Here is a 26,988-nt window from a genome sequence, read left to right on the forward strand (position 1 = left end):
TCTATTGTACAGCACTGCTCTAGATAGCTCTTTAAACTATCATGAAAATCAAAAGATCAAATTCACCAAGGAACATATCTACAAATGAACTAACCAATTGATCAAGTAATTAAACAAATATTAAGTATAAAAGGAATTTCTAACATAAGTGGTAGAAAAGCTATGGTGCAGGTTGTCTGTGTATACGTTAATGGATTAAACAAAATTTATGGAGAAGTTTTAGAACTGTGCTTGCCAGTAATTTGAAAAGTATTTCTACCATTAATAGAGGTGCTTCATTCAGTTATTCACTAAAAATATTTATTGAGGGCCTACTGTATATAAGACAATGTACTTAGTGTTCAAAAAGGTATAAAAATCAAATATTCACTTGTCTTAGTGTCAAACTATAGAAAGTTTTAGGCATAGTTCTAATACCTACATTGTTTTTTCTTTTACCATAAATTATCGACTATAATTCCACGGACTAATTTCTTCCATGAGAAAGCATATCAACTCCTCTTCTCAGATGCTGATCTTTCCTAATAAATACTTTAAAGGGTTTTTTCCTAAGCAATAAAAGCACATTCATTATGATAAGAAAAGGGTAATTTAATCAGTATATTTGAATATATAAACTCTAAGAACTGAGAGCATTAGACCATTTGCAAAACAGTTAATAAAAATTTATATCAATGTAACTTCACCTAACTATGGTAGGATTTAAGGGAAGAAAGGGGGGGGAAGGTAAAAGTGGATAGTGTTTTATAGGCAATAAGACAAATTCATGTGAATAACTCTCCCTGTGAAGACAGACAAGTCAATTAAAGATAATTCTGATCTTAACACTATAGCAAATTTCACATCAGAACACGCCACCTACTTTAAACATTCAATCTGACAATTTTTAAGACACAGAATTTCATTAAAGCTATTAGAATTACTTGCATGTGCCAAAAATTAAAATGAAAAATCATAACCAAATGTTCCAATCATCCTGATATATATTACAGCATATATATGATATACATAATATTCTGTTATTTACAATGAAAACAAATAATCACTAACACTATAATAACACTACATTGTTAAACACCTATAAAGAAATTACTTAACTGATTCCATTATCAGGCCAACATGGCTAGTTTTCCAGATGGCGTATTTGTCTGTCCTAAACATGGAATCGTTCAGTATAAAATTTTAGGGGACTTTACCAGCAATAGTAAAAAAAAAAAAAAAATCACAAAAGATTGACAGATTTAATTATATTAGACTTTTAAACTTCTGAAAGTAAAAAAAAGTGATAAAATTAGAAGGCAAACAAACTGGAAGAATATCTGCTGTACTTATGACAAAGGATTAGTATCTTTATGATCTGATAAGCTCATAAAAGATTAAGACCTCAACAGAAAAATGGGTGAACCGTATGATCAAATAATTCGTAGAACATAAGTAGTTAAATATACTTTTAGGGACTTCCCTGGTGGCACAGTGGTTAAGAATCCCCCTGCCAATGCAGGGGACACGGGTTCAATCCCTGGTCCAGGAAGATCCCACATGCCACGGAGCAACTAAGCCTGTGCGTCATAACTACTGAGCCTGCACCCTAGAGCCTGTGAGCCACAACTACAGAGCCCACGTGCTGCAACTACTGAGGCCCACGCGTCTAGAGCCCATGCTCTGCAACAAGAGAAGCCACCGCAATGAGAAGCCTGCGCACCGCAATGAAGAGTAGCCCCCGCTCGCCGCAACTAGAGAAAGCCCGCGCACAGCAACAAAGACCCAACACAGCCAAAGTAAACTTTAAAATAAATAAATAAATACACTTTTAGAAAATTTGATGTCTCTAAGTCAAAGAAGTGTAAATTAAGTGATATACCATTTTCACCTATCAAAATAGCAGTCTTTAAGTAGTTGTAAGAAACTTCAATAAACCCAACAAAAAATGTGTTAGAAATACAAATATAAAAGAAGCCCCACAAAAATGTTGAGATAAGCCATGCTTCTGGATGAATAGGATCAACATTAGAATGGTGTCAGTTCTTGCTAACCTAATTTAATGAAACGCTGATAAAACAGAATTGAAAGTTGATTCCACAGTTTTCTAGAAGAGTAAATATATAATACACAAGACTATCTTTTTTAAAAAAAGGTATCAAAATATACCATAAAGCAACAGTAGTTAAAACACTGGCATAGGAATAGACACATGTCAGAAGAGGAAGCCAGGTTGAAAAGAGACCCACATGCATATGGGAAATCAGAGTATGATAATGGTAGCATTTCAAATGAGTGGGGGAGAGACATAATGGCACAACTGGGTACCCATTTTCTAAAAATTCAGATTCCTTTTCTCATACTATATGAAAAAATTAGAGATGGATCCAAAAAATCTAATAAAATAACAAACCAGAAATGTAACAGAAGAAAATGGAAGAGATTATTTTTTTTATAATCTTGGGGTTAGGACACCTAAGAAGCCATTTAGTGGCAGGGAATTAATATCTATATTTTACAGACAGCACTTCAAATCAATTTTAAAAAGACAAACCTTGAAAGAAAAACATGCAAAGGATAGGACTGACAATTCACAGAAGAAACATAAATGACTGAAAAAACATGGGCAGAAGCACAACCTTACTAATTACAAGAGAAATGGAAATTAAATGAGATAATCAGATTCGTAAAAATTATAAGACTGATAATATCCAGCACAGTTGTAGGGAACTGGACACTCTCATACACTGTTGGTACATGTGACAGTACTGATTCCCAATGTTAAATGCACAGAGTCTCTCCTGGCATCCCCATTTCTAGAACTTTATCCTATAGAATCACTTGCATAAGTACATAAGCACATACGTATGAGGAAGATCAATGCAGTTTTATTCCCATTTCACATAAAAAATAAATATAACTGATTTTTATTAAGAGAAATCCTTAAATAAACTATGGTTCTATTTATTCTATGGGATGTAACACAACTGTTAAAAAGAATGAGGTTGATCTGTATGCACAGAGAAGGGTGTCTGATACATCACAGAATGAAAAAAACAAGTTGCATAACATTATCTGTGTATACTATGATGCCATTGTATCACAAATAGTGAGCATATGCATATATATGTAAGATTGTACGTATGTAAGAAAGGTTCTAGGAAGATTTACAAACTGTTAGTAGTAGGAACTCTACTACTACTGAGAGTGTGATTTTGGGGTGAAGAGAGGGCTTTCTGAATTATTTTTATAGTACTTTTGTACTATTTTAATTTTTTTAACAATGGGCTATGTATTACGTTTGTATTTAAAAGAATTTATAACATCCAGTGTGGTGAAAGGAGGGGGTAAAGTCAGCCACTGCTGACGGGAATATAATCTAGCACAACCTTTCTAGAAAGTAATATGGCAATGCATATTGAGAACCTTAAAAAGATTAAACCCTTTGACCCAGTGATTTTATTTTTGGGAATTTATCCTAGAAAATATTTGAAAATTATTTGCACATGAAAATGTGAGTATGAAGCTAGTCACAGCACCTTTGTTTAAATTTTTCATGGTTACTTATTGTTTATTTTTCCAATTCAAAACTGTGAAAATGTTTTAACATTCTTAAAAGTTATTTTTAATAATAATTATAAAGAACTATCTGCATAAAAGTAGGGAAAATCTTCCTTTCCACCTTCCAATTCCATCTGCTCTGCACTCCCAGCTGGTACCCTAGCTTCCTTGCTTCCCTTTCTTCATACTCACTCCCTTCCTCTCAAGGTACCGTTAACTTAACGCTTCTTTTCTCAATCTCAAGGGTAGAGAGCCTGGTTTTGAATCCTGGATCTGTCACAGACTGTGTGTCCTTGGACCTGAGACCTACCTCAGAGGGTTCTTGAATTAAATGAGTTAGTTCCTGTAAAGTACTTAATCTAGAACAGGGCCTGGCACATAAGACACTCTCAATAAATGTCAGCTATTATTTTCTATGCATATGCAAATCCGTTTTAAAAGCATATACAAACAAATGGCATTCTAAGCATACTATTCTGCATCTTGCCCTTTTCCATTTAATATGTAAATGCAAATACCCAAAATATAAGAGCTAACATTAGAGCTTTTTGAGTTTTGACTATACAGGATGTGCTATGCAGTTTACATGCATTATCTTATTCAATCTCAAAACAGCCCCATGAGGTTGTATCAGTCACCATCCCCATCCTCCGTTTTATAGATAAGTAAATTCAGAAAAGTTAAATAATTTTGCCTAAGATCATAAAGCTAGGGAGTAGCAGAGTTGGGACAAACACATGTCAGTGAGTCACTACTATATGCTTTGGAAGTAGTAATACCCACTATCATGGAAATAAACATCTTCATATGCTCCTGCAAGTTAGAAAAAGGATAGCTATACATATGCTTATGTATGCATCGCTCTGGAAGGACACAAAAGAAACTGACAGTAGGTGTTGCTTTTAGCAAAAAAAATTTGGAAACTGAGATACAAGGACAAGGATGAGAGGAAAGCTTACTTACAGTCTACACTCTTTTGTATTGCTGATTTTTGTACAATGTTCATATACCTATTCAAACAAAAGAATATGGGAGAAAATAAAACCTTACCCTTGTATTCACAACTACAATTTCTAAAAATCCAGACTTGATAAGGTAGGTAGCAAAATAAGGTTGTCCTCCTTTCCTGTGCCACCAAGTGTTCCCCACCTTTATGAGTACAGATGTCCATGTCACCTTAGAATGGCCAGGCCCTTCTCTGTTACCCTTCTGATTGCCCCTATGCGACAGGGGGGTGACCAACTTACCAGGAAACCAACTCTCCCCTCCTCCTAGTATTGTATAAGCCCTATCTGTCCCTTTACCAATTCTCTTCTCCCTCCTAATCAATGTTTTCCTCATCTTATATCTTCCTGGTTTAAGCCCCATTTCCTTCCTTCTCCTAAATTCTCACATCACTTAACAGTATGAAGTAGAAAGGACCCCTGGACAGAAAGTCTGAAGTCTGCCACTTTCTAGGCCTTAACTTGGTGAAGTTACTTAACACTCGCAAGTCTCCTGGTATATCAAATGGGACTAATAAGAACACCTTCCTGAAAAGGCTGCTTTAAGAAAATGTTTGAGAAAAGCACTTTATAAACTATGAAATTCTATTCAATTGTTAATTATTACTTGTCATACCTTGTGTAGATTTTAAGCTCTTTGTCCACAAGGGGCTTCTTTTCTAAACTCCCAATGTGCCTACACCCAGCAGGCACTCAATAACATTTGTCGGAATGTTTTTTTTAAGAAAAAGGCCAAGCATTCAAGTTGGGGTAAGCATTACCACATCTGCTTTGAATCTTTAGGGCAGCTACAAAAGCAAGACTGGAGGTCATCTGCCCTGCCGTCTCCAATGGGAACGTGGTGAGCACTTGCTCTGCATGCCCCTGGTCACAAGTAAACTCTGCTTTTCCAGTAAAGTTATTAGAAAAATGATTTCTTTTAGGCATATGCATATACATATATAAATATGTAACATACATAAATATATTATTCTTAATTAAGTGTGCCAAAATGAAATAGGATAGCTGGGATTGAATTTAAAATAATCCAGGTGGACGAAGTGGGTAAGGGTATAGATGAAACAAGACTGGCCAGGAGCTGACGGTTACTAAAGCTGGGTGATGGGGCTTTTTTTTTTTATGCTCTCCTCATGTCCCTACATTTTTTTAAATTTCTTAATTTTATTTTTTTATACAGCAGGTCCTTATTAGTCATCAATTTTATACACATCAGTGTATATATGTCAATCCCAATCGCTCAGTTCATCACACCACCACCACCACCCCCCTGCCGCTTCCCCCCTTGGTGTCCATACGTTTGTTCTCTACATCTGTGTCTATTTCTGCCCTGCAAACTGGTTCATCTGTACCACTTTTCTAGGTTCCACATATATGCGTTAATATACGATATTAGCTTTTCTCTTTCTGACTTACTTTACTCTGTATGAGTCTATAGATGCATCCATGTCTCAACAAATGACCCAATTTCGTTCCTTTTTATGGCTGAGTAATATTCCATTGTATATATGTACCACATCTTCTTTATCCAATTGTCTGTCGATGGGCATTTAGGTTGCTTCCATGACCTGGCTATTGTAAATACAGCTGCAATGAACATTGTGGTACATGACTCTTTTTGAATTATGGTTTTCTCAGGGTATATGCCCAGTAGTGGGATTGCTTGGTCGTATGGTAGTTCTATTTTTAGTTTTTTAACGAACCTCCATACAGTTCTCCATAGTGGCTGTATCAATTTACATTCCCACCAACAGTGAAAGAGGGTTCCCTTTTCTCCACACCCTCTCCAGCATTTGTTGTTTGTAGATTTTCTGATGAAGCCCATTCTAACTGGAGTGAGGTGATACCTCATTGTACTTTTGATTGGCATTTCTCTAATAATTAGTGATGTTGAGCAGCTTTTCGTGCGCTTCTTGGCCATCTGTATATCTTCTTTGGAGAAATGTCTATTTAGGTCTTCTGCCCATTTTTCGATTGGGTTGTTTGTTTTTCTAATATTGAGCTGCACAAGCTGTTTATGTATTTTGGAGATTAATCCTTTGTCCATTGATTCATTTGCAAATATTTTCCCCCATTCTGAGGGTTGTCTGTTTGTCTTGTTTGTAGTTTCCTTTGCTTTGCAAAAGAATCTACGTTTCATTAGGTCCCATTTATTTATTTTTGTTTTTATTTCCATTATTCTAGGAGGTGGATCAAAAAAGACCTTGCTGTGACTTATGTCAAACAGTGTTCTTCCTATGTTTTCCTCTAAGAGTTTTATAGTGTCCAGTCTTACATTTAGGTCTCTCCTCTATTTTGAGTTGATTTTTGTGTATGGTGTTAGGGAGTGTTCTAATTTCATTCTTTTACACGTAGATGTCCAGTTTTCCCAGCACCACTTATTAAAGAGGCTGTCTTTTCTTCATTGTATATCCTTGCCTCCTTTGTCATAGATTAGTTGACCATAAGTGCGTGGGTTTATCTCTGGGCTTTCTATCCTGTTCCATTGATCTATGTTTCTGTTTTTGTGCCAGTACCATACTGTCTTGATTACTGTAGCTTTGTAGTATAGTCTGAAGTCAGAGAGTCTGATTCCTCCAGCTCCGTTTTTTTCCCTCAAGACTGCTTTGGCTATTCGGGGTCTTTTGTGTCTCCATACAAATTTTAAGATTTTTTGTTCTAGTTGCGTAAAAAATGCCATTGGTAATTTGATAGGGATTGCACTGAATCTGTAGATTGCTTTGGGTAGTATAGTCATTTTCACAATATTGATTCTTCCAATCCAAGAACATGGTATATCTCTCCATCTGTTTGTATATCTTTAATTTCTTTCATCAGTGTCTTATAGTTTTCTGCATACAGGTCTTTTGTCTCCCTAGGTAGGTTTATTCCTAGGTATTTTATTCTTTTTGTTGCAATGGTAAATGGGAGTGTTTCCTTAATTTCTTTCAGATTTTTCATCCTTAGTGTATAGGAATGCAAGAGATTTCTGTGCATTAATCTTATATCCTGCAACTTTACCAAATTCATTGATTAGCTCTAGTAGTTTTCTGGTGGCATCTTTAAGATACTCTATGTATAGTATCATGACATCTGCAAATGCTGACAGTTTTACTTCTTCTTTTCCAATTTGTATTGCTTTTATTTCTTTTTCTTCTCTGATTGCCGTGGCAAGGACTTCCAAAACCATGTTGAATAACAGTGGTGAGAGTGGACATCCTCGTCCTGTTCCTGATCTTAGAGGAAATGGTTTCAGTTTTTCACCATTGAGAATGATGTTTGCTGTGGGTTTGTCGTATATGGCCTTTATTATGTTGAGGTAGGTTCCCTCTGTGCCCACTTTCTGGAGAGTTTTTATCATAAATGGGTGTTGAATTTTGTTGAAAGCTTTTTCTGCATCTATTGAGATGATCATATGGTTTTTCTGCTTCAACTTGTTAATATGGTGTATCACGTTGATTGATTTGCATATACTGAAGAATCCTTGCATCCCTGGGATAAATCCCACTTGATCACGGTGTATGAACCTTTTAATGTGTTGTTGGATTCTGTTTGCTAGTATTTTGTTGAGGATTTTTGCATCTATATTCATCAGTGATATTGGTCTGTAATTTTCTTCTTTTGTAGTATCTGTCTGGTTTTGGTATCAGGGTGATGGTGGCCTCATAGAATGAGTTTGGGAGTGTTCCTTCTTCTGCAATTTTTTGGAAGAGTTTGAGAAGGATGGGTGTTATCTCTTCTCTAAATGTTTGATAGAATTCACCTGTGAAGCCATCTGGTCCGGGACTTTTGTTGGAAGATTTTTAATCACAGTTTCAATTTCATTACTTTTGATTGGTCTGTTCGTATTTTCTATTTCTTCCTGGTTCAGTCTTGGAAGGTTAAACCTTTCTAAGAATTTGTCCATTTCTTCCAGTTTGTCCATTTGATTGGCACAGAGTTGCTTGTAGTAGTCTCTTAGGATGCTTTGTATTTCTGCAGTGTCTGTTGTAACTTCTCCTTTTTCATTTCTAATTTTATTGATTTGAGTCCTCTCCCTCTTCTTCTTGACGAGTCTGGCTAATGGTTTATCAATATTGTTTATCTTCTCAAAGAACCAGCTTTTACTTTTATTTATTTATTTTTTTATGGTACGTGGGCCTCTCATTGTTGTGGCCTCTCCCGTTGCAGAGCACAGGCTCTGGATGCACAGGCTCAGCGGCCATGGCTCACAGGCCTAGCTGCTCCGCAGCATGTGGGATCTTCCCAGACCGGGGCACGAACCCGTGTCCCCTGCACTGGCAGGCGGACTCTCAACCACTGTGCCACCAGGGAAGCCCTCAAAGAACCAGTTTTTATTTTTACTAATCTTTGCTATTGTTTTCTTTGTTTCTATTTCATTTATTTCTGCTCTGATCTTTATGGTTTCTTTTCTTCTACTAACTTTGGGTTTTGTTTGTTCTTCTTTCTCTAGTTCCTTTAGGTGTAAGGTTAGATTGTTTGAGATTTTTCTTGTTTCTTGAAGTAGGCTTGTATAGCTATAAACTTCCCTCTTAGAACTGCTTTTGCTGCATCCCATAGGTTTTGGATCGTCGTGTTTTCATTGTCATTTGTCTCCAGGTATTTTCTGATTTCCTCTTTGATTCCTTCAGTGATCTCTTGGTTATTTAGTAACGTGTTGTTTAGCCTCCATGTGTTTGTGTTTTTTACGTTTTTTTCCCCGTAATTCATTTCTAATCTCATAGCACTGTGGTCAGAAGAGATGCTTGGTATGATTTCAATTTTCTTAAATTTACTGAGGCTTGATTTGTGACCCAAGATGTGATCTATCCTGGAGAATGTTCCATGCGCACTTGAGAAAAAAGTGTAATCTGCTGTTTTTGGATGGAATGTCCGGTAAATATCAATTAAATCTATCTGGTCTATTGTGTCATTTAAAGCTTGTGTTTCCTTATTAATTTTCTGTTTGGATGATCTGTCCATTTGTGTAAGTGAGGTATTAGAGTCCCCCACTATTACTGTGCTACTGTCGTTTTCCTCTTTTATAGCTGTTAGCAGTTGCCTTATGTATTGAGGTGCTCCTATGTTGGGTGCATATATATTTATAATTGTTATATCTTCTTCTTGGATTGATCACTTGATAATTACGTAGTATCCTTCCTTGTCTCTTGTAACATTCTTTAAAATCTATTTTATCTGATATGAGTATTGCTACTCTAGCTTTCTTTTGATTTCCACTTGCATGGAATATCTTTTTCCATCCCCTCACTTTCAGTCTGTATGTGTCCCTAGATCTGAAGGGGGTCTCTTGTAGACAGCATATAGATGGGTCTTGTTTTTGTATCCATTCAGCGAGCCTGTGTCTTTTGGTCGGAGCATTTAATCCATTCATGTTTAAGGTAATTATCGATATGTATGTTCCTATGACCATTTTCTTAATTGTTTTGGGTCTGTTTTTGTAGGTCCTTTTCTTCTCTTGTGTTTCTCACTTAGAGAAGTTCCTTTAGCATTTGTTGTAGAGCTGGTTTGGTGGTACTGAATTCTCTTAGCTTTTGCTTGTCTGTAAAGCTTTTGATTTCTCCATCGAATCTGAATGAGGTCCTTGCCGGGTAGAGTAACCTTGGTTGTAGGTTCTTCCCTTTCATCACTTTAAGTATATCATGCCACTCCCTTCTGGCTTGTAGAGTTTCTGCTGAGAAATCAGCTGTTAACCTTATGGGAGTCCCCTTGTATGTTATCTGTCGTTTTTCCCTTTTTGCTTTCAATAATTTTTCTGTGCCTTTAATTTTTCCCAATTTGATTACTATGTGTCTCAGTGTGTTACTCCTTGGGTTTATCCTGTATGGGACTCTGCGCTTCCTGGACTTGGGTGGCTATTTCCTTTCCCATGTTAGGGAAGTTTTCTACTATAATCTCTTCAAATATTTTCTCGGGTCCTTTCTCTCTCTCTTCTCCTTCTGGGACCCCTATAATGCAAGTGTTGTTGCATTTAATGTTGTCCCGGAGGTCTCTTAGGCTGTTTTCATTTCTTTTCATTCTTTTTTCTTTATTCTGTTGCACAGCAGTGAATTCCACCATTCTGTCTTCCAGGTCACTTATCTGTTCTTCTGCCTCAGTTATTCTGCTACTGACTCCTTCTAGTGTAGTTTTCATTTCAGTTATTGTATTGTTCATCTCTGTTTGTTTGTTCTTTAATTTTTCTAGGTCTTTGTTAAACATTTCTTGCATCTTCTCGATCTTTGCCTCCATTCTTTTTCCGAGGTCCTGGATCATCTTCACTATCATTATTCTGAATTCTTTTTCTAGAAGGTTGCCTATCTCCACTTCATTTAGTTGTTTTTCTGGGGTCTTATCTTTTCCTTCATCCGGTACATAGCCCTCTGACTTTTCATCTTGTCTATCTTTCTGTGAATTGGGATTTTTTTTTTCAAACATACTTTTGCGTATGTTTCAAACTTCCTATAATGAAAGTTTATAAAGTGTGCTAAAACAAAGATGAGTGTAAATAATGCCTAGCACAGCACTTTGCACATGGGTAGTCAACAAATCTGGTGAATCAAAGAAAGAAAATGGAGTCAATTCTAGCAAAGAGCACAGTATGAATACACTACTAAAATTTTCCGAGTTAAATCACACAGTTTAAATTCTATTATCTTCCAAGGAAGAGCACATGAAAAGATGAGTGGTAAGAGAGGTAGGTAGAGTTTTCAAGGAATAATGGTTACAACCATAATGATACAGAATGTAGTATTTACTGAGCAACTTACTATGTGCCAGGCACATTGCTAAGAGCTTCACATGCATCATTTCATTTAATTCTTACAATAATCCTACAGGTGGGTTTTTTTTAATCCCCATTTTACAGATGCAGTATTAAGGTTCTAAGAGATACTAAATAACTTGCCCAAGATCATGTGACTAGTAAGTGGCAGAGCTAAGATTCAAATATACATCTGAATTCAAAGCCCATATTCAACCAGTGTACAAAACTGCCTTTCCAGTACTTAATAAATCTATTCAATGCACCTAAATTAAAAAGGTTTTTAAACACTTTGATACCATATTAAAATCTCCCTAAACTTCCACTTAATAAAAGTAATGTAGATTGGAAACTGCAGCATAATCTAGAGAAAAAGAACAAGGGAAAGAAAATATTAAGGGAGTATTAAACCAGGCAAAGGCTTGAATCTACATAAATGACAACACACTTTCAACATACTTCCAATATAACTATTTCCTGAAACATAAACTGAGTTATATGATTTGACAAACACCTCTAATAAAGCTCCCAAATTGTCCATCAGGGGCTCCACCAAGTCCCTGATTTGTTTACACTGTCTCAGAACACCTGGGATTTTATGGTCACTGTAATTGTGGCACTTATCACTAATTTCAGACTTATAAAAATCTGTAAAAAAAATTCCTATATACCCTTCACCCAAATGTTAATATCTTACCATATATACGTTATCATTCATTCTCTCTATCCATATACCTTTTTCTGAAAGGTTAAAGAGTAAGATGCAAACATGATGCCCCTTTATCTCTAAGTACTTCCATGTATCACCACTGTATTTTAATCAGTTAGTCACATATCTGCTGCTAAATTCTGTAACTCCCCCCAGAGTGAAACCCTGTTTTATTAATTCATCTTTCTCTACTGACACCCAGCACAAGAGAAGCTACAGGACAAGAAGTGTCACCCCAGAACAAGTGACACGTTAAATACCGTTCTTAGTTTCAAGCCAAAGAAAATGAATAAGTTACAAACATTTCTCGAGTACCCATCCCATGCAAAACATTCTATATTGGGTAATTTAAGAAGTATAATAAACTACAAGTTTGGCTCCTTACAATTAAGAATTTAAACTGAGCTGAGGTTATGTTTGTGATGATGATTTACATTCTACACATTCTTGCTGTGAATATCTAACACCCAGCATCTACTCTAGATACTGTTTTCTATCTCTTCACAGATTACTTTGCTCCATATAAATTATTTAATGCAAAGACCGTAATACCCTTAATGAAAATGATTTTAAAAGAACCACCATTCATTTGTAATCACAGTTCCTTATAAGTAGTCATATGTTTAGTGATGACAAATTATCATATTAAAGTACTTCTACAAAATACAGACTGGCATCTGTTACAAGCTAAAGCTATTTGCTATTGCGAACATTTGACATTTTTGAAATATTGCTTTAAAAAAAAGGTAAAAGGGCTTCCCTGGTGGCACAGTGGTTAAGAATCCGCCTGCCAATGCAGGGGACATGGGTTCGAGCCCTGGTCCGGGAAGATCCCACATGCTGCAGAGCAACTAAGCCCGTAAGCCACAACTACTGAGCCTGCGCGCCACAACTACTGAAGCCCGTGCGCCTAGAGCCCGTGCTCTGCAACAAGAGAAGCCACAGTCATGAGAAGCCGGCACACCACAATGAAGAGTAGCCCCCGCTCACCTCAACTAGAGAAAGCCCGCGCGCAGCAATGAAGACCCAACACAGCCAAAAATAAATAAATAAAATAAATTAAGTTATTAAAAAAAAGGTAAAGGATATACCTATTATCTAAACACAGACCAACGGGGGGGGGGAACATAAGATGTAGGATTTAATTCTGGCTATTCCTGTCCATTTCTAACATATAGGAGGGCACTACACCATTTTAAGCACTCAATCACCACATGTGGCTAGTGGCTACCATATTGGACAGTGCAAATATAGAACATTTCCATCGTCACAGAAAATTCTGCTAGACAGCATTGTTGAGCCATTAATTCTCCATTCCCTTGTAAAAAGCCCTGCACCTTTGAGGTCCATGTCATTCAACTAAACCACTGCTTCCCAAATTAATATGCATACAAACCACCTGGGATCTTGTTTAAATTCCTATTAAGTAGGTCAGGGGTGGGGCTTCAGATCAGGCATTTCTAACAACTCCCAGATGACGTCCATTCTGCTGGTCCACAGACTATGCTACCTTCTTCCTCTCCTTCTTGCTAATAATTGCCAACTTCCAATCATTCCACTCACACATCACTTTCTTTAGCACACAGCTCACAGCCCTCTTCTCCATCCTGACCCCTGCCCATCATGCTGGGTGATTTCACTATCCACATGGACAATCCAAGCAACACCCAGCCATTCAGTTCCTTAGACTTCACTGATGTCCTCCATCAACCACCTAATCCCTATAATCATACCCAGATACCTCATAGTCACCTAAAAGGATTCTACCTCTGAAATCACTATATCATACTTTGGAACCACAGATGATTGCTTTCCCAAGTACTTTCATTCTCATTGTTCTTCAATCTTACCAGGACCTCCAGTCTATTAATTACTTTCAGTTTCTTTACTCTCGCAAATATTCTAAACTCCCTTATCCCTTTACTCTTATGTTGAACCCACTTGGAAAAATTCCGATTCTGAATGAACCAACTAGATACTTTCTCTATTCTACACCCAGGATCCTGTACTGCTGTAGGAAATGTCACACAACCTGACTGATGGCATCACTTTATAAATTCACGGTTACCAACCTCAACTGGTCCAATTCAGTCCAGAAACTTTACATTTCTCTAGGCAAACTTCCTCCCCTGGTCTTCACAACTATTCTTTCAAAACAACTTCTCTCTCCTTCAACTTCCAACCCTCACCCCTCCCCCTACATTCTCCCTCACAGAGAAAACAGACCTGATAGGAACCACTTATCCTCTTCCTTCTCTCCTATTACAGTGGAAAGGACCTCCTTATCACAGGACAATTGTTCCACTTGTGCACTGAATCCTCCTTCTTGTACCTTCAATCTCTTCTCGTTCATTGGATCCTTTCTTGTAAGCATTAACAACTAATCCCCCCCCACCAAAAAAAAGGCCAACGAAGTGAAAGAAACCAATCTGAAAAGGCTACATACTGTATGATTCCAACTATATGACATTCTGGAAAAGGCAAAAGTATGGAGATGGTAAAGAGATTCTCAAATTTAATATTTCAAAGCACAGTTCATGTTATATCAAGCTAACATGACAGACTGAATTACATAGTATTTATCGTTTTGAGTATTAGCAAAGTAGGTACTGAGCCACAAATGGCAAAAACGATCAAGAAATCGCCAAAGGTATCAATTCCTCTTTGCTGTATAGATTAGTGCCATACAATTCTCAAAGACAGTCCCTGAAATACAATCCTATAAACCCCCAACATAAATTACAATCATAAAGTAGCATATATGTTTCCCATTAGAATAATGAAATAATTGGAAGTTCTGTTTCTGACAAAGCACTCAATATCTAATAAATTCAAGCTAGATGAATGTGATAAAAGTCAAAATTCAGGGCTTCCCTGGTGGCGCAGTGGTTGAGAGTCCACCTGCCGATGCAGGGGACGCGGGTTCGTGCCCCGGTCCGGGAAGATCCCGCATGCCGCGGAGCGGCTGGGCCCGTGAGCCATGGCCGCTGAGCCTGCGCGTCCGGAGCCTGTGCTCCGCAATGGGAGAGGCCACAACAGTGAGAGGCCCGCGTACCGCAAAAAAAAAAAAAAAAAGTCAAAATTCAATAAACAGAAACTCTGTCATACTTTTAAACTGTAATATTATCCTTTCAAGTTCTACAAGATGAGTATAAACATACTACATGTGTCAATAATACAGGGAACCCAAATGTGCTACCAAACTATACACTGAACCCAAAATTCAAATCAATCGTATCACAAATTTGAATTGTAGTATTCCTGCCAGCTATATTGAAAGAAAAGTCCTCTTGGGACTTCCCTGGCAGTCCAGTGGTTAAGATTTCACCTTCCAATGCAGGGGATGCAGGTTTGATCCCTGGTCGGGGAACTAAGATCCCACATTCCTCAGGGCCAAAAAACCAAAAGAGAAAACAGAAGCAATATGGTAAAAAATTCAATAAAGACTTTAAAAATGGTCCACATGAAAAAATCTTAAAAAAAACGGAAAGCCCTCCTGAAAAGCATGAATTTAGATCTTCCTCATTAAAAAGTTTCTCAAAGCAAAAAGGTGGTCAAAATTATTTTTATGTAGTCTGCACTGACTTATCTCTACCACTAGATGGTACTATCAGCCTCAGAAACTGAGGAAATAAAAGGGGAGATGACTATATTAATCATTGTTGCCACCCTCAAATATCCTGCCCCAGTATGCTGACACACTTGTATTCGTCAGATTATTAAGTCTCAATCCTTGCCTTTTCATATATGCTCACTACAATTGTGAAGAGAATCAAATAAATCCGCTGTTAAAACCTGAAGCAATGAAAGGTGGGAAAGCTTACTCTTAACCTTTCACGAAAGGTTTTTCAATTCAATTACAGAATTAAGTGAGGAAAAAACTGAAGGAAAACACTATAAAGTTTATCAGTTGTACTTTATCACCTCAAAAACATTCTGTTCTTATTATTTGTCCAATATGTTTACCTTAATGACAAGTTTTTGCTAAACACTGAATTTTTAACTAGCACTTCTAAAGTATTTAGACCAATCTGGTCCTGAAGGGGAAACAATACTATTTTGTATTATAAAACCAAGATCTAAGAGATCAAAAAAGGGCCACAAATTTTAATATGCTAACACTGATAACTAGGTAAGTCTTTATAAAAGCAACAACTTCCTAAAACAACAGGCTCAAACCATTCTTAATTCTAAGCAACACGTTCTCAGAAGCTAACAAAAACTTTAAAGATCTCTAATCTAAATGGAAGGATAGAACAATCTCAAATTAAATCTGAGCCTTTTTATATTGCTAGTAAAGGTATCAAAACCATCTGTTTGAAAAGGTTTGAAACAAGTCAGAATTCAATTTGAGAACTTTCCCATACCTTTTAAAGACCAACTACAGCTTGGCTAACTATACATGAACATGACTATCCTGGTTTTGTATAAATTTAAGTGGAAATAAACTATAAAACAATTTTAAAACTTTGTATTTTAAAAGTGATTACCTCTTATGAACATGTCTGTATTAAGAAAAAGAAGTACTACAATGTGGATAAAAATTTAACAGAAAGCCTGTTTATCACAAAATGCACTAGTATCCCCAGTTCACGTTTTCTTTATCTGACAGTAGCAAGGTTTCTAATTATTACATTTACAATCTACTAACATACTTACCTGAACACAGAAATCTGTAACCACTAGCATCATTTCCCCCTAAAGATAAATACATTCTCAACATACTCTTCATAAGAATTTTGGGGTAAAAGTTTTCTTAAAAATTCAGATCTTTTTCACTATGTACATTAGTTTATTTGAATGCTTCTCTCTCTTTTTTCCCCCTCATAATGGTTCATTCATAACTTGAATAATTTTTATAGGGCTTAAACTTAAAAGCGAACAGAACGTGTTCTCTATACTTAAATATCTTAGTTATAAATCTTAATAATAGGAATAAAAAGGGAATTAATTTACAGATATAATAAAACTGCTCTCAAAAGGCTTTGAATCTCTGTAGGAACTGGGTTAAGCATTCTATTTTTTTTAATTGAAGTATAGATGATTTACAATGTTGTGAAAAATATGGAACGCTTCACGAATTTGCGTGTCATCCTTGCACAGGGGCCATGCTAATCTTCTCTGTATCGTTCCAATATTAGTATATGTGCTACTGAAGAAAGCACCCGAATGCTTTTAATTCTTCAAAATGTATTCAATATTGAGATATGTCTTGTGGTAAAAGTCAATACAGTATAATTCACTCATATTTTACTCAAATTTCCTCTTGAAATTGAAAAGTGGCTGAATAACGTACCTTCAGAGTTATGTGCAGTTTTCTTGTGTTTTCGGCAATAAACCCTACAAAAAATGAAGAAATTAAAAGTAAACAAACCAAATTCATTTTTCAAATTAAGAATGAGCAGTACACTTCACCCCATTCACAAGCTGGATTCCAAAAACCTTATCATTAAACTTTCTATGCCATTTCTCTAAGCATTAAATTCCCTACCAAAAACACCCTTTACGATGATGATGAAATGCTTTGAAATGGGAACAAATTTTTACAAAGGCCTAAAGAAAGTATGACTGTTTTAAAAAAACTAAAAGAGAAGTTAAATAATTACATGTAAATTCCTTGTGAAGGTTTCTCTCGTATCTGAGCTTTATCATGCAATGCACAGTGGTAGTGGTATGTCCTGTGACATGTTTTCACATCACAACCAATTGTAGCTCCAGGACAATGGCACAAAGAACACATCTACAGGAAAACAATAAAATAATATTATTAGTGTGTGATTTTGCTATGGCTATGAAATCAGGTTAGAGGCATATCAAATCTCTGTCAAGGAAAACAAATTGGTTATTGAAAAGTTCTGTAACTAATAATGCTACTTTTCTTGTTTTCTCACCTAGAAATAATTCAAATCAAATTCTACTGGGAGTATTTTTTCCCATGTTAAACTATGACAAAATTAATGGAATATTATTAATATCTATTGGTTCATTGTGGTTAAGAGAAAATCTGAAATGTTGCAAATCAGGAATGTAAGCTGTAGACCTTTTCACAATCCAGATCTTCCTGGAAATGAGTAACTGGAGAAAATGGCTCATTCCAGAAAAAATTTTCTTTCACATTTCCACTTATCAATGAGAATTTTTAGAAAAAAACTCACATACTATTTGGGAACCTGGTAAAATCAATTTCAAGTGAGGGAAGGAGAGAAGATAAAAGAATTAGGTAGATTTTCAAATACCTCGAGCCCTAAAAATATTTTGTGATGTCAAATTGATTGTGAAAACATGCTCATCTATTTTAATTTAATCTGTTACTTACCTCTCACATTATGAAGTCAAGGAAGTAGATAAAACAGATTCTTTCAAGATATTTTAATATACCTTACCTTCTGACTTTATTGGATAATTCATACTGTTTAACTAGCTCATGTCTAAATTTAGAAACAAATTCTTTAAGAAAAGTACATAACAATGACTGTTAGTGGTTTTGATTAACATATCATAGTATACGGTACTGAGTGGACTTTTAATCAGGCTGTCTCCTAAGCTATAAATGCCATGCAAAAATAAATTCACAGTAAGGTAAATCTTAAAATCTGTTCATTTGTTTCTTTGTTGCTAGATGCCTCATTTGGAACTGTTCTCCTTCCTCTTGATTAATTTTAACATAAAGAACATCCTAATTTTTGCATTACTTGGCTCCTAAGCAATTTTAGTGTACCAAGAGGCTAATGTAAATTCTAATAAATTGCCTTACATTTCTCTAAGCAAGTCAAACACTCAACCTCTCATTCAAGCTATCATTTAAAAAAGACTCCTATGTAAGTCAGAAACAAACATTCTCAATACAGGTACTTCCCAGAAAACATGATGGCCAGTGCCCATTATTAATGCGAAAGAAATACACCACTTCCTTAAATAAATATAGAAACTTCAAAGCAATACTGTAAAAAGAAACACTGTGCCAAATTATCAAGCAGGGAAAGCTGTTAAATGCTTTTGGGTGGCTTATAAATTCTTGAGGAGGTGGAGCATTTGTACTACAACTTATTTATGAGGTTCTACTATTTTAGTAAATTATACTTCTAATCAAAAAAATCATAGACTTACAGAAATTGTGGAAAACACGAAAGAGCACAACGAAAATTAAAAGATCACTCATACTCACCAAGTGTAGACACCATTACAGTGTTGCTATGCTTACGTGAAAGTATTTTTCTATGTAATTTTGTACATACTGTCACTTGGTTTTTAACTTAATAAATTGAACATTACCATTACTTCATTAAGAACTGTACTGCAAGTAGCTCATTTTGAAATTACATCGAAAATGTGTTTGCATGGGTACATTCTGAAAAAAATTATTGAGTTCAATGAGCAAGCAAAAATAAAAGGAGAGGTACTGTTAAAAATCCTGTAGAGGCTCGGCACTGGCAGACACAGTGAGATGGGCACTCTCAGATACTGCTGGAAATTGGTATACTCTCTGGACAGCAACTTGCCTTATTTATCTTAGAACTTATTAAAAGTTTATACTCTCTGATCCAGTAATTTTCCTTGAATTAATCTAGTCTACAAAATAAATCATACTTAAACGATTTATATGCAATCATTTTCACTGCAAAGTTGGAATAGCCCAAAATGTAAAACCACCTGTGGAAAACAACCACTGAAAAATGTTTAAATAAATTACGGTACAACCATATGTAGGAATGTTCTTTACTCTTTTCAAAAACATTTTAATGGCATGGGAAAAGGTTTATGTATAACATTAAGTGAAAAAATAAAGCAGGATGCAGAGTTAGGTATGCTAATTATGTTTACAACATATACTCTGAAAATAGGTGGAAGTAAACATAGCAAAATGCTGAGTGACTATCTGTGTGTGATTGGTTTTCTTCTTCATCATTTCATATATTTTCTGATTTTTCTACAAAGGGGAAATTACAAAAAATGATTTAAAAACCATTGGAAATACTCTAGCAAATGATTTCAATACCCATCTCTCAGTTTACTGAGAATAAGAAGGAAACCAAATGCCCAAAATATATCAAAATGTGTTTTGGCTGGTTATAAATTCAAATCTGCCCAAAGTATAACCAGTTAACTACAGCAACTCAGAACAAATAAAAATTTTTTAAGTGACAAAAAGCTTATTCTCATTTTTATTTTGTCAGTTTATCTCAAGGAAGAAAAGAAAGAGGAAGATATCCCAATAAAAATGTTTTCAGAGAGTGGAAGATTCTTCTCAAGGTTAGGAGTAGGAATTTTTCTTAATTAGAATTCACAGGATCTATTTTATGCAGCATTCATACACAAGCAGGTATTTCTGCTTGTATAAGAAATTCTGGCAAAGTACTAAGAAAATACCAAAAAAGTGTCCATAATAAAACTAAATATAAAATGTATATCTGCTTGTGTACCTATGAATACAGAATGGGAACACTACTGTGTTCAAGACATCACTACTATATTGCAACACCTGAAATAATTCTTTTTACTTGAACGCCTATGGGACTTAGAGTATTCATTTTGGCTCTTACCATTTTACTTCCTTGTATGACTAATTTATCTTTATAAATGTATAGACTTCATCCATCAAGTGCTTCTAGAATGAGTTTTTTGGAAGACAAACACTGTGACTTACCATGTAGTACTCAATTATCGAGAATGAGAAGGAAACCAAATGCCCAAAATATATCAAAACGTGTTTTGGCTGGTTATAAATTCAAATCTGCCCAAAGTATAACCAGTTAACTACAGAAACTCAGGTTACTCTGTTATTGAAGATTTTAATATCATATGGCATATCTTTTTCTCATTCACGTTTCTAATACCTGCAGACTTGACATAATTATCTTAAAATACATCTAAAAATATTTTAAAAGTCTGATTTGGAAAGGTGAAATTGCGAACAATCCAATTGAAGGGACACAGAATGAGCAGAGAGAATCAAGAAGAGATAAGAAGAAAATTAAAGAAGTTGAGAAAATAGATAGGTGGCTAGTATACTTTTCTTTAAAAGAAAAAGTATTATGGAAAATAAAACAAAGAGGACTTCTATTGAAAAAAAAGTAGAATAATAGGAAAATGGGCCCCCCCGACACAGCAAGGCACCAGTTGGTTGGACCTGAGTGATGTTATCCTGTATTCCTCTTTATACAAAACATTTATTTGCCCTCCAATCTGTCACAGGCCCTACTGGGCCCTCAGCAGAACGAGTGTCATGCTTGCACTGTAGCCAGGTTGCTCTCCATGTGGGCAAATCAAAGTTAATCTGACAGGAAGACATTTCTCAAGGACAGTGGCGGACTTCCTCCTCCCTGAAAAAAGGTCTGTCCCACATATCAAATATTCTGTTGAAGGCCAACTTCCTGTCTTCAATATAGGTATAAATGTCAATTCTCAGCTTATCCTGCCTATACCCTGATTTCAAGTTCTTTAAATAGAGGTGAAAATTTCTTTGTTGTTAATGATTTTTCTTTTACTTTTATTCCTCTATTCAGTTTGCTACCTAGTAGACCTAATAAATTTCAATAATCAATTACTTCTTCCAAAATGGGGAGATTAGAAAAAGAGACTCTTATAGATGTTTACATATCATACTATCTTTTTAAAAAATGTTAATAAAAATTATACATATTTAGGATGTATACGTTTTAATATACATATACATAGTGAAATGATTACTAGAGTTGAGCTAATTAACATATCCATCTCTTCATATAATTGCCATTTTTTTAGTGCATGTGGTACAAGCACCAGAAATCCACTCTCAACAAATTTCCACGATACCATAGGGTATTATTAACTACGGTCATCATGCTGTACAGGAGATCTCTAGACTTATTTATCCTACATAACTGCAACTTTGTACCTTTTGACAAACATCTCCCATTTCCCCCACCCCTCCTGCCCCTGCTAACCAGGGTTCTACTGTCTGTGAAGCTTTACTATGTTAAGATTAAGTTGTGCCACACAAGCAGAGTCTCAAGGAGCTGATCCACAGACGAAAGAGGAACTAAGTCACGCATGAGAGGAGACAAACGGAACTGAAAGGACTATGACTTAGCTAAAGTCCCGCAGAAGACAGAGGCTGGGACATACCTGCTCCTCAGTCAACTGAAATAGGCCAGGACTGAAATTCACTTTGCAAAAGGAAGAAGTCTTAAGTAATAAAAGGAAAAATACTGCTTTCTTAGTTGCTATGGGGGAAGCTCAGGGAAAACTCAACTAAGACCACAGACAGAGACAAGGCAAAACAAATGAGATTGCCAACTTCTAGGACAGGCAGAAAGAGAAGGCTCTTGGGGAAAAGCTCTAAGTCTTAGCTTGCTCAGCTTAACTGCTGTATATCTACTATGCATGTCAGTAACTGACCACCAGTGTATAAATATAAATTCTCACAGCCAAGTACTTACTACTCTCAAGATACCTGCTGCAAGAAAACTGCTACAAATGTACAGAGAATGAAAGAGGTTTCAAAAAAAAAAGTCTGTAGGAAAAAAAAACAAAAGCAAAACAAAGAAAAATCAGAGGGACTTCCCTGGTGGTCCAGTGGTTAAGACTTCGCCTTCCAATGCAGAGGGTGCGCATTCCATCCCCGGTTGGGGAGCTAAGATCCCACATGCCTCGGGGCCAAAAACATAAAACAGAAGCAATATTGTAGCAAATTCAATAGACTTTAAAAATGGTCCAGGTCAAAAAATCTTTTTAAAAAAAGCACTTGGGAGTTGGGAATAGTGTACCTAGGATATTTTCACAGGAGAAACGAGACAAAAATAAAGTGAGAGTAGTTCACCTTACACTGGTGTTTGTTATTCTGTGTTATTTTTAATAACAGAAAACACTACCTCCGGTTAAAACTAGAATGGAGGACAGTGCGGTTGGGGCAAGTTTTCAGAGCTGCCTAAAAAATGCTCCTAACTCCAGGTTCATTACTTTATATAGAGTAATACCTCATATATCCAACACAGTCAGAAAACAGAGTAACCTCTGAATTATCTGGTTAGCAGATGCTGTCCACTTGATTTGTTAAAAACCCCTAAAAAAAATTACCATTGCCCGGAAAGGTGGAACATGAACTCATAACTGTTTCTGGTTTATCCTACAGCTACAATTAAAAAAAAATATATATATACAGCATTTTGAAGAAGGTCTCAAAAAATACAAACTTAATAAAATATTCTTAATAAGGGTTATATAATAAAATAATTAGGTCTAAGTAGAAAGCTAGAAAGCAAAAATGAAATCTGAAAGCTGTCAAAGTCACTGAAAAGTGACTTGATAGATTAGGACCTTAAATTCCAAGTGCTTCTAAAAAACAGGGCTACTGAAAAGCACTTGTTTTTTACTAAAGTAATAGATAATTCTAAGCAGTTACTGAATAAATAATTTCAGAAGTCTCTTGGAAATCAGAGGGCAAGTAAGCCTGTCAAGCTCTTACTTAACCTAGTCTCCTGACCTAGCTCTCAATATCACATACTCCAACTCCATCCAACTTTATGAATCATCATTATGAGGAATATAAAATTATCTTATCGGAGCTTTTGAAGTTTGTTTTATTCATCTGAAAGATTCAGAGTTTTTCTGAGCTCAGATCTTTTTGTTTAAGCTCTTCTAAGATGTAGGTCTTTCAGGCTGAGGGTACTCTAAAGTGCCACGCTGCTTACTATACTTAATCTGTGAAGAACACCAACTATAATCCATGCTCAAATAAGTACCAAGACATCCCCCCAAAACCAGACATAGATTATTTTATACTACTGGTTTGGGTTCTCTTCCATTAGCACAAATAAGCGAGAAGTGATTATATAATGACATAAATTTACAGTATTCTCAATTACAAAGAAGTATCAATATTCAATGAAGGCAAAGGAAAAAAATTTGTGAATTTTTTAAAAATTAATTTATTCAGTAATAGTCAAAGACCTGATTTTCTTCATCATTAGATCTGAAGTTTCTCTTTGGCCTCACATTCATTCTCCTTAATCACCTCCAAAGTAAAACAAAGTTCATTTTATATAAACGACAGGTAAAGTATCTGCGCACATTTAAATTAATCTGCATGCCATGATGAGCTTTCAAAAAATTCACATTTATACGAATACATTCATGACGCACGTACACTTAGTTACACAGATGACAACGAAGCCAGTGAACAAATCTTCAGGAAAAAATTTACCTGTTTTTCCCCCAAAATACTGTAAGGCAAGGATCCTGCAAGCCCAATTCGGCCCATCACCTGTTTTCATAAATAAAGTTTTACTGGCACACAGACATGTTCGCTTCTTTGTGTACAGTCTGTGACCGCAGCTGAAACGATATGGCTAGCAAAGCCTTAAGTATTTATTATCTGATCCTTTACACAAAGTGTCCCAACCCCTGTCCTAAGGCAATGGTCCGTAACGGAGAGTGTTCATCAAAAATCACTTGGGAATCTTTTTCAGAAAATACCTATCTGCAACCCACCCACACCCCTTTCTGGTTTAATAGTTGGTTAAGTACCAGTGCTCTAAGGATTTGGTAGCACCATTAATTACCTGGCATCTTCTGCTTCTTTGTATGTAGTAAGCAGTGGTTGCGTTCTATACACTTTGGGTGCTCCATTTTACCCTTACTGAATGCCAAATAAGCCACACACACTCCACTTTAAATAGCACTGGCATTTAATATTCATTTAATACTTGTCAAAAGTACTTCCTCCTCCTTGAAACTCTTCCCCCTTTGAGTTCTACAGCATCATTTCCCCAGTGGAACACACTTCAAATGTCACTTTCTATGAAGTCTTTTGACTTCTCAAGTAAAATTAATTATGGTCCTCTCTCCCAGCTCCCCTGTGGCATTCTTTACATACTTCTAAGGCTAAAGTACATTTATTCATGATTGCATACAAAGTGTCTAGCATTGTGCTTGGTACAAAGTAGGCACCCAATTAAGTATCTGATAAATGGACAGACAGATGATTTCTAGAATCTAGATGGAGGCCTTGACGAATACAATGCCTGAGGAAAACAACAAAAATTTAACACCCTACTGGTAGAGTGAAGGTTGAAGAAACATGAAAACGCCCTTGTTTGAGGCATACACAGCTCTCCACCATCCTGAACAAATAACCAACCTGATTTTTCCCTCTAGATTTCTCTCCTTCCTCTTCAAACTGCTAGAGCTGCAAACAACACTAAAACACTGATTAACCAAAACACAGGAATTTTATGCTTATACTATTACTTCCGTGGTCAATTTACACCTAGCCCATTATTTAAGCTTCACACTATCATCCAATTGAAGCCCTTCCCTCCTTCAAATTCAGCCAACAGTTAATGAGTGCCCACTTACTAGAGTGTAACTGAGCACAAATGATACGCCAAGCATCATGCTAAGTGTTTTCCATGCATTTCCCCCACTCAATCCTATGCTGGGCAAAGAAAATACAGTCTGCTCTCCCAGAGTTCACAACACAGTGGAGAAGAATGGCTTGCGCACGTGTAACAAGTACAATGCATATTGTTAAACTCTATGACAGAGGTGAAGGTTGAGTTAGACTCAGAAACAGACAGAAGTTCTGAGAGGCAGCTAGGAGATGAATAACATCTGTACATGCACAGATATGGGGACAAGCAGAGGATACTTGGGAAACCGAGAGGAGAGGGGATGACATTAGGAATGGAAAAAGTGGGTTAAGGTACGACTTCTGAAGGGCAGATATTATTTTGTAGGCAGTAAGGAATCAGTAAAGGTTTGGAGTCAGGAAGTGAGTGATACTAGGTTATAAAAGTAGAGATCAAGTAAATACCAGCAGTATGTTGGAAGGATGGGAAGAGGAAGACTGGATACAGGGTCGCAGTAAGAAAGACAAGAGGGCTGAGACATCCCAGAAGTAGAATCGATGTGACTGATGTGGAAGAAGGAAGAACTGAAGGTAAATGATTCAGAAAGAGAATCTGGTTTCAGGGTAGGGAGATGATAAATACTGGTTGAGTTTAAGATGCCTGCAGGACATCTATGTACAGCAGACAAATATGCTGCCATTATTATACTTCATCCTCCACAATGACTACTGTGTATCACCTGTCTCCTGAAAAATCCTGCTTTACCCCTCCTATCTAAGTTGAAATTCCTGCTAATGTTTGAAGACCCTGTAATCATCCCACCTTTCTCAATTCTAATCCATTACTGCCAGTCTCAATGACCCATTCTGTTATAGTTAACCTATTTCATGGACTCATCCTTTTTTTTTTTAAACTTACCATCTCTAGGAAGTAGTCTTAACCACCTAAATTGGCAAGATCCCTCCCGCACAGAATAAAAAGGTGTATCTATAAATTGTCATGTATGCAGATTCATGGCATGCCCAATATCTAGATCATGAACTCTCAAAATGAGACACCCTGTTTGGGGTGCCAAGCACTCTACTGGTACTGAGTAAATAAACTAAACACTATGTAAAATTTGTCTTTTTATTTTCAGAGGCTACAAAAAGTATCTTGAGGGCAACAGAGACTTGGCATATTCTTACATAGTATGTATGTAGGATTTTTGTCCCCAAAACAATGCTATTAACAGAATATATTAATAGGAGTCTGATTATGTCCTAAGTTCAGTACTATTTCCATCTTTATTAGAAAACTTCTAAGCGCTAATCATTACATTTTTTAAAATGTGATTTTTGGTTAGGTAGCTTAAAAGGCAGTCTAGTATAACCTAGAGAGTAAGAGTTCTGGCTTTGGAGATTAAGAGTTCTGGCTTTGGAGTTAACTGGCCCTGGATTCAAATTCCAGCTCTGCCACTTACTAGCTATATGACCATAGTCAGGTTACTTCTCTGAGCCTCAGTTTCCTAATCTGTAAAGTGAGAATGAATACCTTCCTATCTCACAATATGACTGTAAGGATTAAAAAGGTTCATGTATTTAAAGTACTTAGCCCAGTTCCTAGCACATATTAAGTGTTCAATAAATGTTAGCTATTTCTGCTACTGAAAAAAGCAGGAAAAATGTTCAAAGGACTTCTTAAGACATGTGA

General features: G+C 36.1%; 1 protein-coding gene and 1 non-coding gene across 5 annotated transcripts in view; both read right to left on the reverse strand.

Moving 5' to 3' along the window:
* The window catches only part of PHF6 (PHD finger protein 6), a 52,736-nt gene that overhangs the window by 16,969 nt on the left and 8,779 nt on the right, over positions 1-26,988 (reverse strand). For all 4 annotated transcript variants that reach the window (XM_060137018.1, XM_060137017.1, XM_060137016.1 and 1 more), the window contains 2 exons: positions 17,575-17,708; positions 17,265-17,308 (listed from right to left, as the gene is read on the reverse strand). In XM_060137018.1, the coding sequence (XP_059993001.1) occupies positions 17,265-17,308; positions 17,575-17,708 (178 nt within the window). The remainder of the gene's footprint in view (positions 1-17,264; positions 17,309-17,574; positions 17,709-26,988) is intronic.
* Positions 17,027-17,133, reverse strand: LOC132514184 (U6 spliceosomal RNA). The gene has a single exon (XR_009538672.1). It is a non-coding gene; the product is annotated as a U6 spliceosomal RNA (small nuclear RNA).

The sequence above is a fragment of the Lagenorhynchus albirostris genome, chromosome X (assembly GCF_949774975.1).
Source record: "Lagenorhynchus albirostris chromosome X, mLagAlb1.1, whole genome shotgun sequence".
Taxonomy (NCBI): domain Eukaryota; kingdom Metazoa; phylum Chordata; class Mammalia; order Artiodactyla; family Delphinidae; genus Lagenorhynchus; species Lagenorhynchus albirostris.